Source organism: Phascolarctos cinereus, unplaced genomic scaffold (assembly GCF_003287225.1).
Source record: "Phascolarctos cinereus isolate Bilbo 61053 unplaced genomic scaffold, phaCin_HiC Scaffold_2;HRSCAF=192, whole genome shotgun sequence".
Taxonomy (NCBI): domain Eukaryota; kingdom Metazoa; phylum Chordata; class Mammalia; order Diprotodontia; family Phascolarctidae; genus Phascolarctos; species Phascolarctos cinereus.
The window spans coordinates 285,444,423-285,460,986 of record NW_027555625.1 but is presented as its reverse complement, the minus strand read 5'-3'; the positions used below and the strand labels follow the sequence as shown (position 1 = coordinate 285,460,986).

Sequence of the window (16,564 nt, the reverse complement as noted above, 5' to 3'; positions counted from 1 at the left end):
TTTTGACACTTATAAAACTTTTAGGGAAATAAAGCCTTTCACTAAATCCTTTTTCCTCCTTTTTCAATGACTAATCATCTTTCTATTAGGAAACTGTAAATGGTTTAGAACAAATTCTAAGGTCTGAAAATGGATTAAGGGGAGTAACCAGGCTTAGAGCCTTAATACTGGTACTTAGGTCTAGGTAAGGTCCTTGCCTATAACCACCTTTGATCAGGCTGATTGGTTTAGGAAATGATTCTCTAGAATTTCTAGACATTTCAAGTGACTATTGTTCAGACTGATGAAGCAGACCATTAACTGATCTGTTACCTAAACTCTGAACCCTTGCTCAATCTTAACTGTGAAATTTTGTCTACTGTTTGAGGAATATTATAAATTACAACCCCAAGAAAGATTAACAGCTGCATTGGGTAACTGCTCATCTTGGGATCTTTCCTAAAGCAGAAATGTTTAGAATTAGTTTCATTTAAATTAATAAAAGGCTAGCTTGTGCCTAAAATATAGAGTAAAGAGTTTTCTTCTACCAAAGTAGCATCCAAAAAGCCAGACCAAGATTCCAAGCATATTGAGGTATGCTGGAAAGACTGAGAGGTCAGGAGATGTGTTCTTGTATGTTCTCGTATGTGCCCTGATGTCAGCTAGCTATGTAAATCATTTATCCTCTGGGTATCCTGCTAGGTAAAAGGAGGAGATTGGATTAGATGACCCCTGAGGTTCCTTCTAGCATTGACTTTCTAGGATAATTTAATTGCCATGGAGCTCCAACAGCCTGTGGTTCTAGGATCAATCCTTACTGACCTTCAGGTCCAGGTGTAGAATGTAATGCTGGTGCAGGTAGTGAAGGCCCTCACAGATCTGTTTGGTGAACAGGACCGCATCAAGCTCTGTCAGGTGGTACTTTTCATCTGTGATCCGGTCAAATAGCTCGCCACCATCGACGCTGCAAGTTCAAACAAGAAGAGGGTACGTCATTGAGTTCCCAGGAAGATTCGGTTGTGATCATCCCTGTCTTTCCACTTACAGCAAGAGACACAATAACAATATGGTTTTAGTGGGCGTCAAGAGGCTACAGGAGAAAAGGAAGAAGCATTTATTAAGTGCCTCCTAAGTGCTGGGCACTGTGCTAAGTGAATTTGATCAGAAGACCTGAGTTTTAATCTACCTGTGTGACTACGAGCAACTCATTACCCCTCTCTTGGCTCTGGTCTCCTCCTTTACAAAAGGAGAGAGTTGCCAAGGAGCAAAGACAGAAAGAAAAGTCCCATACATGCCAAAATATTGACAGCAGCATTTTTGTGCATGGTAGCAAAGGACTGGAAGCAAAATAGAGACTCATCAGTTGGGGAATGGTTAAAAAAAAGTGGACATACGTGAAAGTAATAGAATACTTTTAATATGAAGAATTCAAAGAGGCATAAGACTGATACAGAATGAAGCAGAACAATAGTATGCAATATACCCAATGACTACAATCACAGAACAAAAAATAAAAATAAAAAGAAGGAGTGTATACTTATTATAACCAAGAAGTCTGACCTTGGAGAAGAGTTGAGAAAATTCACCTTCCTCCTTTTTTTGCAGAGGTGGGACACTCTGGGTGAGGATTATTGCATGCCCTGTCAGATTCAGCTGATTATATTGGTTAGTTTTCCTGGAACTGCTTTATTTTTTTCTCTTTCTTTTTTCATTTGTTGTAGATTGTAAGTTCCTTGAGGGTTAGGGACTGTCTTTTGCCTCTTTTTTGTATCCTTACTACTTAGCACAGTGCCTGGCACATAGTAGGTATTTAATAAATGTTTATTAATTGATTGATTCATTGTTACAAGGGATGACTCACCTACTAGGGGATGGGCGAGGGATCTATTAGTAAATGAAGTCATTGCAAAAACAAAAGATATAATTTAAAATGCTTTTAAAAAGAAACAAAGGGTTTGATTTAGGTGATTTCTAACTGCCTTTTGCAGCTTTGAATCCTATAAACGGAGCAGCAGCTCTGCACCCCTCCCTCACAACTCCCAGGTTTTAATCTCCACCATTCAGGAGCTGATCTTGGAGTCTGTACCAGTCACCAGGGTCTTTCCTCTTGCTTCTGCCTCTCCTACTGTCTTCTGGTCAAAATAGGGGTAGATGAAAAGGGAGAAGAGAAAAAACTCAAACCTATTCATTCTGGGAAATTGGAAATGGAAAAAAAATAGTCAACAACCATCCAAAGAGTTTTTGTATTATCAAGGCATGCTGCTTATCCAAGTTCTTCCTGACCCTGGAAATCATACACCATCTAGAATTTCCTTTAATAAAACTTTCTGATCTAGTTCTGCCTGAAGGAGCTTTACCAACAATTACTCCATTCACCAAACCCTGTTTATAGAGACTGGGACGCTGAGGGAATGGAGATGAAGGAAAACTTGCCCTATATCACATAGCAAGTTGTTGCCATATTAAGTCATTCAGTTGTGTATGACTCTGTGACCCTGTGGACCACAGCACAGCCATTGCTTTCCATGGGGTTTTCTTGGCAAAGATACTGAAGTGGTTTGCCATTTCCTTCCCCAGCTCACTTGACAGACAAGGAAACTGAGGCAAGCAGGATTAAGTGACTTGCCCGGAGTCATACAGCTAGTAAGTGTCTGAAAGTGGATTTGAACTCAGGTCTTCCTAACTCCAGACCCAGTGTTTTACCCACTGAACCACCCAGCTGCTTCACATAGCAAGTAAAACAGGGCAAAAGGAAAATCAAGGGCCTTCTTAAATCATAGATATGAACATGTCACCCCTGGGATCAAAATCTTCAATGGCTCTTGGCTGCCTCTAGGATAAAACCTATACTCCTGATGCTGGCTCTCAAGACTTTCCATGAAATGTCTCCAACTTGTCTCCCACCACTGCTTTGGTAATAATCAAAACTGAACTACTCATCATTTTCCTAATATGTCCCATGATTTCTTCCATGTCTTTGCTTATTTTTTTAAATACCTAGAGTAACCCTTCTTTATGCCTATTAAAATACTAACCATCCTTTAAGACCCAGCTTAAATGCCATCTTCTATTTGGTATGTCTTCTTCTCAGCCATAAGTGATCTCTCCCTTCCTTAAACCTTATAGTATTTTGCTCCTCCCTTATAGCTAACATCTAGTCCAACCCCTTCATTTTACAGATGAGGAAATCAAGACACAGAGAACTGAAATGACTTGCCCAACCTCACACAGAGAGTAAGTGGCAGACCAGGAATCTGAACCTATGTCCTCTATCCTGAAATCCATCAACCTTCCTCTAGACCAGTGGGGTCAAACTCAAATGGAAGCAAGGGCCACCAAACTATACCTAAAGATCTGGGTGGGTACGTATTGACTTAGAAAATCACATATTAACATTATCTATGTTTTACTGTATTTTTGTTTATTTATTAATTGATTGATTCTTTGTTACAAGGGATGACTCACCAACTGGGGGATAGGGGAGGAACTATTCATAAATGGAGTTATTATAAAAACAAAAGATATAATTTAAAATGCTTTTAAAAAGGAATGAAGGGTTATTCTGGTTCAAATGACTGTGGTGTGCCCAGGGCTGCCTCTTTGACACCTTCACTCCAGAACATGCTGCTAAGTACTGATTAATTCAAGGGTTATCAAAAGAAAGTGGAGTTCTGCCTTGGACACGCTGGCTATGTCCACGAGAACACAATGTTTTCCCCAATCCACCATCCATTGCCCATCATCCCACCTCCCCCCTTGGGGTTATACTCACTATTCCATGACCAAAGTGAAGCTGTTTTTGCTCTCAAAGGCATCATAGAGCTGGATCAGATTGACATGGCTGAGCTGGTTCATGATGTTGATTTCATTTTTCACTTCCTCCTGGGGAGAGAGGCATTTTTAGGACTATGAGGCTACAGATAATCTAGACTACTGTTTAAAGAATCCCCGTTTCCCAACACACACACACACACACACACACACACGCATCCCTCCCACTTTCCTTTTTCTTGTTCTAGGTCTCATTTCCCCTCTATTAGAGTCTACTAGACTCTAAGATCTGGAGGAGATCATAAGTTATCTAAGTCCAACCTCCTTCCTTTACTTGGTTTGTACTTGGTTCCTATTCAAACTATATAAGCTGGGTTGTTTGGGGGTTTGGTTTTTTTTGCCCCAAAAGACAAAAAAAAAAAAGAAAGAAAGAAAAAAGCCTTGGTCTAGATCATACATAGTTCAATTAAAAAAAATTAATCAGCATTACAACTTGGTTCAAGATTCACAAGTTAGTGCAGCGCCTTCCATTTCTGGATTCCCATTTTCTTTTGGTTCAAATCTCTTCAATGAGTAAGACAGCCCTATAATCCAGTGACTCTGGCCCTCTTGCTGGCCCTCACTCAAGACATAGCATCTCCTGATTTTGACTCCAGGCCTTTTACTGGCTGTCTTCTGTGCCTGGAATGCTTGCCCTCCTCCTCTCTGACCCCTGGCTTCTCTGACTTCCCTGGAGTCTCAGGGTGAAAATTTAGAGAATCCACCTCAAATGCTCACATGGACTGTTTGTGCCTGATCTGTGGCAGAGCCTTCTGAGCTCCAACTGGTCTGATCAGCCACAGTCGGACCCCCGTACCTGGACCCCAACGTAGCGATGTCATTTTGGTCTTCTTCGAGAACAAAGGACAACCACCAAGATCCCACCTTCTTCAAGAAACCATTCCCAGTCTCCTTTAAGGCTGGGCCTTCCCTCTGAGATCACTTCCAGTTTGTCCTGTCTATATTTTGTTTGTACAGGGTTTGCAGGTTTGTCTCCCCCCATTAGACTGTGAGGCCCTTGAGAACACAGACTGGTTTCTTAGAGTGCGGGGGAAGATTTTGAGGAAGGGATTGCCTATCTTTGGATCCCTAGGGCTTAGCACAGTGCCTGGCATGTAGTAAGCACTTAATAAATGTTTGTTGACTGACTAAGGGTTATCTTGCCTTCACTTGAAGACCTCCGACAAATGGAAGCCTACAATGCCATGAGGTAGTCCATTCCACTTTTATGACTGCTCTAATTATTAGGAAATTTTTCCTCATCCTGCACCAAGATCTTCCTCTTTTTTATTATTATTAATTTATTTTGATTTATCAACAATCACTTCCACAGGCTTTTAAGTTTTAAATTTTTCTCACTCTCCTTTCCCCCCTCCCTCCCCAAGACGATGTGCAATCTCATATAGGCTATACATATGCATTCCTATTAAACATATTTTCACATTAGTGATGTTGCAAGGAAGAATTAGAACCAATAGGAGTAACCATCAGAAAGAGGAAATAAAACAAAATAGAAGAAAAAATAGCAAATAGTGTGCTTCGATCTGCATTCAAACTCCACAGTTCTTTCTTTGGATATGAATAACATTTTCCACCATGAGGCCTTTGGAGATGTCTTAGATCCTTGCATTGCTGAGAAGGGCTAAGTCTATCAATGTTAGTAATTGCACAACGTGGATGTTACCGTATACAAAGTTCTCCTGGTTCTGCTCACTTCACTCAGCATCAGACCACACAAGTCTTTCCAGGTTTTTCTGAAATCTGACTGCTCATCATTTCTTATAGCACAATAGTATTCCATTACATTCATATACCACAACTTCTTCAGCCATTCCCCAATTGATGGGCATCCCCTCAATTTCCAATTCTTTGCCACCACAAAAAGAGCTGCTATAAATATTTTTGTACATGTGGGTCCTTTTCCTATTTGTATGATCTCTTTGGGATACAGCCCTAGAAGTGCTATTGCTGGGAAGATCTGCCTCTCTGTGCCTGCCATATATTCCTACTAGTTCTGCCCTCTGAAGCCAAGAAGAATAAGTCTAATATGCCTTAGACACAACAGCCCTTCAAATACTTCAAGACAGTTCCGATGGCCCTAAACATCTTCTATCCTCTAGGTTAGAGGTGTCAACACATGGCCCAAACCAGATGAAAGTGTAATAGGGAAATATTTAGTAAAATAAATAAAAATATAATAAAGTATAGAGATAATATGAACATGTGGTTTTCTAAGTCAATTTGCAGCCCACAGGGATCCTTATGTGTAGTTCAGTAGCCCCCTTTTCTATCTGAGTTTGACTCTATCATATTCAAGGCTAACTCCACCAAGTCACTTCAGTTGGTCTAATTATGACGTGTCGATAAGACCCTTCACAATTCTCAATGCTCTCTTCTGGATGCTCCTTAGATCATCAGTGTCTTTACTTAAAAGTGGCATCCAGAATCAAACAGAGTACCTCATACGTGGTCTGAGCTAGGCACAGTAATAACAACAACTAGAATTTATATGGTACCCTAAAGTTTTCAAAACACTTTAAAATACGTCATTTGATCCTCACAATAACCCTGCAAGGTAGATGCTATCTATTATGAGGAAACTGAGGCAGACAGAAGTTAATTGACTTGCCCTTTCGCCCAAGGTTACAGAGCTAGTAAATGTCTAGGCAGGATTTGAACTCAGGTTTTCCTTACTCCAAGTTCCACACATTACCCACTATACCACCAACCTGCATAGCAAGCAGGACTACTGCCTCTCTCATTCTGGACATCATGCTGCTATTAATGCATCTAAGATTACATTATCTTTTTTTGGCAACCGTGTCACCCTGTAGAATCATACTGAGCTTGCAGTTTGCCAAGAACTTTATATCCTTTTAAGAGGAAAGTTTTATCCATGCCACTACCATCTTGTACTCATAAAGTTGATTTTTTAAATCTCTGTGTAAGACTTTAAATTTATGCTATTAAAACATAACTAAAGGGTATCTGATATTCCAACAGTTCCTGAATATAGAATATAATTTTTGTTAATTTTTTAATTCATTTGCTTCTGCTTCTGCTAAATAAACTACTAAATGTTCTGTTACTTGAAGAGCCACTAGGTGGTGCCATAGTGCACAGAGCACCAGGCCTAGAGTCAGGAACAGCTAAACTCAAATCCATCTTCAGACACTTAGTAGCTGTGAGACCATGGTCGAGTCACTTAATCGCTGTCTGCCTCAGTTTCCTCTTCTGTAAAATGGGGATAATAATAGCACCAACTTCCCAGGATTATTGTGAGGATCAAACTGAGATAATAATTGCAAAGCACTTTGCACGCTGCTTAGCACATAGTAAGCTCTATATAAATGTTAACTAATATTATTATTGATTTTTTGGTTGCATCCAGTAATTAAGTTTAAATTTAAAACATTTAAAAATATTTTCCTAATTGATTTCATCTTATTAAATTCAGCCCAATACTCATTCTAATGTAACAAGATCTTTTGGGACCCTTTCCTACAATTCATTAAGTATCCCTCCCAGTTTTGTATCACATGTAAGCTTACAGAATCACAGTCTGAGAATTAGAAGCCACTTCAGAGCCACCTAATCCAACCTGCACACCAAAGGAATCCTTACTACGATATACCCGACAGAGGCAGCTGGAGCATCACATTTCAGGAATGGTAAGAAAGCCAGTTTGGCTGGCCTGAAGCATGCAGGACAGGGATAAAGGGACAATAACCTTGGAAAGGTAGGCAGGAACCAGGTTTGTAAAGGGCCTTCAACACTAAACAGAGGGGCTTGATTTGGAGTCCAGGGCTGTGGGTTTGAATTCCAGCTCTGCCGCTTGGCTGAAGGGGAAAAGGGGTTGATTTAGAGTTGGCTCCTTACCCGGTCCTTGGCACTCTTTACTTTGATGATTTTGGCTGCCAGCGAGAGACCAGTGGACTTCTCAGTACACTTATGGACTTGACCAAATCTTCCCCTGTGAAGATGCCAAGCACAGAAGGCCCAGAGCCCTCAAAGTGGGTACACAATCCCTCCCCGCAGAGCCAAAGCAACCCTAAATCTTAGTCATCCATGCGAATGGCAGGTCGGGCAATCGGGGAACAGAAAAGCTGAGAATCTAAATGGATACAATCTTACAGAGGCAGGCCCCAGGTAAAACTGCGCCATCAAAAGATCAAAGGCGTGAGATGGGCTGGGAGAGACTTTGGAAAAGATTAGTCCCACCTCCTCATTTTACAGTGGAAAGAACTGGGACCCCCCACAGAGCTAACTGTCTTCCCAAGATCACATTGTCACTTAATGGAAGAACCATAACTTTTAACCTAAGACTCCTAGTCCAGTGTGCCTTCCGTTGTTTCCTGGGCAGTGTGTTACAGAGAAAAAGGAATTGGAGCTGAAGTCAGAAAACCTGGGTTCAAATCCTGGCTCCTGTGTGACCACAGGCGTACACCTGATCTTTGACCCTAGTTTCATCCTCTCACATAGGTTCCCATAGTGGGTGATATGGCCCCCTGGGGGTGCTGAAATGATCCAGGAGGGTGGTAGTAGCCTCAGGTGTTATGGGGGGGGTTAAATAAAAATAAGGGGGCAGTGGAAGCATAAGGAAAGAAGAGATGAGAAAATTTTGAAAAAGCATTTGTATATGTTTCATCTATTGTGTAACACAGTTAAAATCATAGTAATTACATTATTTTCCAAATAAACACACAAAATGCAAGTTCTAACCAATCTATTGTCAGGTCCACCAACAAGTCTTAAGAAGCAAGTGTTGGCAGGAAAGTATGTCACACATTGCTAGGAAGTCTAGCATGTATCAGTAGGAATATGTGCATTTAATGACTTGTTTATAATATGATATTATACAGTTACATGATGCAATATTGAATTAACAAAATTTCAATGCAGAAAACTCCCCCCCACAAATTTATAATTATTAAATTTAAAGATGCATCTTTTTTTAAAAAAATATTTAATTTTTTTTGAAATGATGCAAATTCCAAAAAAATCAATAAAGGGTTAAAGAAAGTAGATTTCCAGGAGACGCTGAGTGATTTTTTTTTTTAAAGGGGGCAGTAGGCCAAATAAGTTTGGGAACTTCTGATCTATAGGAAAATGGGTCTGGACTAGAGGGCTGCTGACATCTCTTCCAACTCTGTCATCTCATGAATATCCTTATTTTTACAGTGGTCAGAAGGGTTAAGTACCTTCCCCAAGATCACCACCACTTACTGGAAGAATCATAACTAGAATTCAGGATTCCTGGTTATTATTCGTCTGATATGTTTTTCATTATCTCCTGAACAATGCATAGTGGAAAGAGCACTGGATTTGGAGTCATGGGACCTGGGTTCAAATCCCAGCTACATTATTTCTTACTGTAACAGAGTTTTTCTTTGTACATACCCAAATCACCCAAGTGATTGGTATCCATGTGGGAAATGGCAGGGACCTCCTTTTAGGAGAAAACATTCTGTGTGGGAATGGCCTCTTTCCATTGACTGTACAGCCAGAACGGTCTTTGTCTTTCAGACTACCAGACGGACATTCTCTCTTTCTGATGGCATCAAAGAAGGTGCCCACAGCATGGGCACTATGAACAGAGCTGAATGAGGGGAAGATTGTCTTCTCCTCCCTACTTGGGGGCCCAGTGGCCCCAAGAATCCGGCTCAGAGTCTGGCTCTGGTCTGTTGTGTTGGCCCTGTTCAGTTCCAGGCACAAGCAATGGAGTCCCCAGATGTGGATGCAAGCAGTGGTGATCTTGAAGGCAGAATTCCAAGCACATGTTGCACCTAGCTTACTAAGAAAACCCTGAGAAGCCAGGGGGCTCTGGATTCTGGCTTCTGGCTTTAGACGTGAATTTGTCCAGACTGTGCTTTGTAGGAACTGAGTTAAGCTGTAAACCTAACACCCCTCTCTTCTCCAGAAACTGAGATGGTATAAGGTGGGGATTATGCCCCTGCATACCAGGGGAGGGGGAAGTAGTATTGGTATATTGGTGGGTTTTTTGTGCCTTTGTAAGTAAACATTTCTTTGTAAAAGCTAATCTGACTTTTAAGTGGTTAAATGAAACTAGGGTGCAGCGGACCCCATAAAATTGAGTGAACCACCACCCTTTAGGAATTAGAAAAACCTGGATGAATGAAAGGTAAAATGTAACATCCTTGTCCTTCAGGTGGTGTGGGCCAGGGTAATCACTGTTACATTACCTATGTGTTTTTTAGAAGCAAATTACTTCACTCTGGGCCTCATATTCTTCCACTATAAAACAAATGAGTTGGAATATATTTCAAGGTCCCTCCTAGCTCTTAGTTCTATGATACATGGGACTCTGGCCCCAGTCTCCAGACTCATGGCCTTAAATTTCCCATGATCCATTAAGCTGCGTTCAGCCTGGAGCTAGATTGGTGAGGAAACACCGGCGTTCATCCTCTGCTCCCCATTTCAGTTCTCCAGATACCTTAGCACCAGTCCCCAAGCCAACCACCTCCCTCTCTATCAAAACAGAAGAATCCACCTACCCTCCCAAGACTTCATGCTGGCACACGGTGTAGGCTGTGGTGATTGGTACTTCCTTGACACTCACTATCCGGTGCTCAAAAGGGGCTGGGGGGGACGGGCTGTCATCTAAAGAGGACACAAACAAACATCATATATCCTCATGGCTCAAAGATCTGACTGACAGCATACACCTCTCAGCAGTCTGTTATGATCACACTGATTTGGGCATTGTTTACAATGATGGAAGCACCATAATCTAGGCAGGGGTGGGGAACCTGCTGCCTTGAGGCCACATGTAGGCCTTTAGGTCCTCAAGTGTGGTCCTTTGACTGAATCCAAACTTCACAGAACAAGTTGTTCAAAGGGCCACACTTGAGGACCTTAGAGGGATACATGTGGCCTCAAGGCCACAGGTTTCCCATCCCTGGCAGGTAGGGAGCTAGCCTTAGAGTCAAGAAGACCTGGATTCAAATCTTCCTTCACCATATACTGACTGTGTGACCTGAAACAAATCAATTAACTCCTTAGTGTCTCTAGAGATCTCTCCTAAGACTGCAGAGCAGATGCCAACCTGCCCTGATAAAGAGCATTTTCTCACTAGCAGCTCCCTATGCTAATGCAATCATGGATCCAGTAAATAACAGTAATAATAACTCCCATTCCCTAAGTATTTTATGCTTTTCAGATCTCTCCCACCCATTTTCTCAGTGGCTCCTCACAACATTGCTGCGGGGGTAAGTAGAACAGGTCTCTTTGTTTTACAGATGAGAAAACTAAAGCCCAGGGAAGGGAAAGGACTTGCTTCACAAAGCTAAGTCAGTGGGGAAGCTGGGATGCAAAGGGAGGAGAGCCTGCCTCCTAGTAAAGTCAGTCCTCTCTGAACAGGCTGGAATGTGAGTATGATGTCCTGTATAAGTGACAGTCGTCACATGGTAATAACCACAGGGTACATCGATATGTGGAAATGAATATGTAAAAAATGCCAAGTGATGAAAGTAGAACATGAGCTAGTCTGTGCCCAGTGTGGAGCAGTGGGAAAACCACTAGGCCGGAAGCCAGAAGACCTGGATTTGAATTCTGGCTCTGGCACTGAATGACTGTGGCACCATGAGCAAATCCCTTTCCATTTTGAGGCCTCAGCGTCCTCATTTGTAAATTGGGGCTAATAATATTGTACTCCTCACCTGTACAGTTGTTATGAAGATCAAATGGGAAAATACATATATAAAATCTTTGGAACCATGAAGTACTATATTAATCAAAATTATTTTAAAATATATGTAAAGATAAAAAAAGATAGGAAGAAGGTTTGAAGAAGTTTAAATAGAATTTCATGTTCAATTAGATTCCTTTTTCTCCAGAGGTTGAATGTTGTTTTTGTTATTATTTTTATATAACCATGGATTAGATACAAAGGCATCCAGCTTCTGGATCCCACTTCTCCAATGGCAAAGTGATAGTTGGTTAATCTGAGAAACTGAACTATGTTGATGTCAGCTTAAAAAAATTTTTCATTTTTGGGGGCAGTTAGGTTGTGCAGTGGATAGAGCACCAGCCCTGAAGTCAGGAGGACCTGAGTTCAAATCCAGCCTCAAACCAAACTCTTGACACTTAGTAGCTGTGTGACCCTGGGCAAGTCACTTAAACCCCAATTGCCTAAAAATTAAAAAAAAATAATTCATTTTTATTGTGTTTGATATTGCTAGCAGCACATAGTCCAGTGAAATTATGTGTCCTTTTCCCCTCCAGGAAATATCTGCTTTTTAAACAGAAATCTTCAATGCTTAATCCAAAGGAGGAACTCTAATGGTGAGAATATACAGCATTGTGGTAGGTCAGCAGAAGACACTGCCTTTCTTGGAATACTTTGAGGTGTCTCTCATGTCAAATTATGGCACTGCTCTAGACTCTCTCTTCCACTACAACTGAATCTGCCACCTATAATTCAATTTCTGCTTCTAAGGATCATATTGATTAGTCAAATATCCCCATCTCCTTCCTTGATATGTTGGTATTCCTTGGTATGTTATTTTATTTGTGTGGCAAAGCCCTAAATGGTTGTCCTTTGGGTAGGTTCAGAGTCTGAGCCCTAGTGAAGGGTCTCAGAATTTGTAGTGTTTCAAAGTGTAGTCTTCCCAGAAGAGACAGAATCTATGATGTCAACAGCCAGTCAGTCAGACATTGCTTAAGTGCTTACTATGTGTCAGAGACTATGCTGGAGTTGGAATGGGGTTTGAACTGGACAAGGTGGAACCAGGCTGGTGGGGAAGCCAGAGCAGGTTATAAGTTTTAATAAATAATAGGGATAGGGGCAGCTAGGTGATGCAGTGCATAGAACACTGGCCCTGGAGGAAGGTAGGAAATAAGAAAGGAAGAAAGGAAGGAAGAAAGGAAGGAAGGAAGGAAGGAAGGAAGGAAGGAAGGAAGGAAGGAAGGAAGGAAGGAAGGAAGAAGGAAGGAAGGAAGAAAGGAAGGAAGGAAGGAAGGAAGGAAGGAAGGAAGGAAGGAAGGAAGGAAGGAAGGAAGGAAGGAAGGAAGGAAGGAAGGAAGGAAGGAAGACCTGGAAGCCCCAGAAAGGGCGGAGGCTACCCTGACTTAGGGCTGCCTTGGTAGAAAGAGGGCTCTGGACAGAGCCAGCTAAAGTTACCACAGAGGGAGTCGCTTACCCAACATCAGACTACCTGCCCTCTCACAGTGCACACTCATTCCTGCAGCCATGGTTTCTCCCTCCACAGCTGTTGCCACATTTTCAGGCTCCTGGGTTCCATTTCCTGGGTTTCTCTGTTGTTCATCTGAGCTTCCAGTGGCCTCTCTCCTATCCTTCTGTGCAGTGCTGCGTCCCATTGCCAGCTGACATTCTGATTCAGACATATCCTCTGCTTTCTGGTCATTAGTCCCGAGGAGGACGGCTCCCCTCTCCTTGCCTTGTGGATTGTGCTCACTCTGTCCTACTTCTGGAGACTTCCCTTCAAGGCCGATCACAGTGGGATCAGTTCTGGAGGGCTGGAAAGAGCCCATGGGCACCCATATATCCTGCCCACATGGGCTTCCTCCCTCTTCAGAGGACAATGATGCCAAGGGTTTGGGTCTAAGGGCCTTCTCTGAAGAGCGACCCCGACCTCCCGCACGGCTCACCAACATCTCCCTTGGCGTATCTGTCTCCTGCACATGGATGGACAACCTGCAGAGAAGAGAATTCTCATGGTACACAAAGAATCCTTCTGCTCCCACAGGGAGCCTTTATCACCATTTCTTTTATTTGTTGACAGCTCTTAACCACTTTGATCTTCAGTTTTCTCATTTCTAAAATGGAGGCAATAATCTGTGCCCTTCCTATCTTATAGGACTTTTTGTGGGGAATCACACAAGATGGATGCAGAAGTGCTTTGTGTGTTCTATACAAATGTGAGGTAGGGGGCAGTGGATCAGGATGCCACATTTGGCCTCCTAGGGTAGCTGATGTCACAGGGTAATGATAGATCAAATACATGAAAATGTTATGATAATATGGTATTTGTTAAGTGTGGTGTGGTGGAAAGAACACTGGATGTGGAGCCAGGAGATCCAGTTTCAAGTCCCAGCTCGGCTGCCTTCTTGCTGAATTCCCATGGTAAAGTGACCTCTCCTCTCTGGGTCTCAGTGTCTTTACATGTCAAATGAGGGGATTGGATTTGACTTTCTCTAAGGTTGTAGAGTAGAAAAAGCAATGGATCTGGAGCCAGAGGACATAGGTTCAAATTCTAGCTGTGCCACTTAAGTGCGCACAAGCCAAGCAAATCATAATTTCTCTGGGTCTCAGTTTCCTCATCTGTAAAATGAGAGGGGATCCACCAGTGATCCCTAAAGTCCCTTCCAGTTCTAAATCCTATGATCTTATGTTCGTTCCAGGTCTATGATTCTGGGACAGTCTATGATTATTAATCACAGCAGGCTAGAGGGGACCCTGTCCTTATGATCATTTTACCAATTCAGAGAGTCTGCACTGGATGAAAAGGCAATTGATTTAGCCCAGCATGAACTCAAGGGAGTAGCCCAGATGCCCTCAAGTTCCCTGCCAGTCTGTGGATTTCATACTTAGGGTCACCTGCTCAGGACAGCCAGTTCCCTCTGCTGCCACATTAGCTTCCCCCTCAAGATGACCTTGAAGCTTGGCAGTAACACCGTGGCAATTCCTGGTTTCTTTTTCAGAGGAGAAAGCCCCGGTCTGTGGGTGTCAGCGTGGCTCTCTGGATTATTACCAGGCTGTTGCCCTTGTCCCTCCTGGATACATCTGTATGTTTGGTTCCCTCCTGCCTGCACCCGGATCTATGGACACCTTCCGTTGAAAACCACACACAATAATATGTGACATGAGATTTAAAACACCGCATGGTTCAGTGGGATGCATCCTGAGCTTTTAGTCAGGAAAAAGGTTCTAAGCCTGACTCTGTCACAAACTTGTATGTGATCTTGAGCAAGTCACTCCCCATTGATGGGATTCAGTTGCCTCATCTGGAAAATGGGGAAAATAATGCCTGCCCTGACTACAGTGCTCTTGTCAGTCAAACGACATAAGGGATAGGAAAGCAGCAGACATGCTGCACCCAAAAGTATTTGTATTCTGAGGCCATCTCAGCCACCCTCCCCAGAGGCTTACATTCACCTGCATCAATAATCACAACAGCAGTGATATGATCTTATACACCAACTTTTCATTCCAGCTGTCACTTTTTGCCCTCACAATACCCCGCAAGGTAGGTAGAAAGGGTCAGGAAATACTGGCCCGTTATAGATGAGAAAACTTACAGGCAGCTAAGTGAGCCCAGTGGACAGAGGATTAGACTTCGAGTCAAGAAGGCCTCAGTTCAAATTCAGCCTCAGATGCTTATCAGTCATTTGGGCAAGACACTTAACTTCTGTCTAGGAGGCAGTTAGGTAGCTCAGTGGATACACCACTGGCCCTGGAATCAGGAGGACCTGAGTTCAAATCCAACCTCAGACACATAACACTCACTAGCTGTGTGACCCTGGGCAAGTCACTTAATCCCATTGCCTAGCTTAAAAAAAAAGAAAAGAAAAGAAAAGAAAAGAAATTAAAAACTTCTGTCTGCCTCAGTTCCCTCATTTGTAAAATTGCAGTAGACACCTACCTCCCAGGGTTGTTATGAGGACAAACTGAGATAATATTTGCAAAATGCATTGCAAATGTCAGAGTGCTATATAAATGCTAGCTATTATTAATATTAGTAAACAGAGTTTACTCCTGCCCTAAGCTACTGGAGAAATATAGAGAATTCAGGCCTAAGGATCTTTTTATTCTCTCTTCACCTTTAACTCACCTCCCCAATCCTTCTGAACCCCATGCCTCCCCACCCTAAAAGTCCTACACATACACACACACACACACACACACACACACACACACACACACACACACAGATCTTTCTCATTTAAGAAGCACGTTTTGGTGTCTGATTTCCCTGAGAATTTGTCCTGGGGCACCTTATCACTCAGTATGAAGCCAAGAACGCACTTTCTTGGGCTCCAATTCTGCTCTGATTCTTAAATCACTGTTACTTTTTCCTGGGTTCTATACATTGCCCTTGGATTCCTGGAAGGCTCACTGTAATAATTCCACCCCCTGCCCCCACTACCTCATCTTTTATCCTTTAAACTACCTTGAGTGAGGTGGGTCTCCTAGCAACTGTTGGCCAGGAACTCAACTGGCTTTCCTGGCTTTAGGGAGTCTCACGTTTCCTTTCCACTCTGAACAACGACAGATAAGCAAGGAGCCCTGACTTTGCCAATTGCCAAAGCAAACAAAGACATTTGATCCTCCACAGAGGAGTGAATTAAATCCCAAAGATGGTTTAATTTCAGATTACTGGGGAAAAGGGAAAGTCGCCCAGCAGGTCAAATGCCCCCACCACCAGTCTGAGACCAAATTGTCAAATCTGTCTTCTCTGTCCTCCCACCGCTCCTTTCTATACTCAAGGCCACAGGATCATAGGATTTTATGCTAGAGGGGAATTCAGAGATAATATAGTTCAAGCCTCTCATTTTACAGATGAAGGAAATGAAGCCCAAAGAGGTTAAATGACTTACCAGGTTGGGATTCAAATCCAATCATCTAAATGAGTCCAAGTTACCAGGTCCAAATAAACTACTGAGCTGGCAGATGTGACCACAAAGCTTCTGCTGGCAAGCTTTGGATTGCATCGAAGAATAAATAAGGTACCATAAGATTGGGAAGGGCAAATATTGTTCTGATTTTCCAGAGAGAGGAAGTAAAGTCTAAAAA

The 16,564-nt window shown here is 42.4% G+C and overlaps 1 protein-coding gene across 6 annotated transcripts in view; it reads right to left on the bottom strand.

Annotated features, from left to right (window-relative positions):
* Window positions 1–16,564, bottom strand: part of MYLK3 (myosin light chain kinase 3) — an 86,582-nt gene that overhangs the window by 22,382 nt on the left and 47,636 nt on the right. For 5 of the 6 annotated variants that reach the window (XM_020985095.2, XM_020985094.2, XM_020985093.1 and 2 more), the window contains exons 4-8: window positions 12,951–13,465; window positions 10,305–10,410; window positions 7,669–7,762; window positions 3,752–3,861; window positions 802–943 (exon numbers count right to left, since the gene is read on the bottom strand). In XM_020985095.2, coding sequence (XP_020840754.1) covers window positions 802–943; window positions 3,752–3,861; window positions 7,669–7,762; window positions 10,305–10,410; window positions 12,951–13,465 — 967 coding nt within the window. The remainder of the gene's footprint in view (window positions 1–801; window positions 944–3,751; window positions 3,862–7,668; window positions 7,763–10,304; window positions 10,411–12,950; window positions 13,466–16,564) is intronic. The other variant, XM_020985091.2, reaches the window with a different exon arrangement.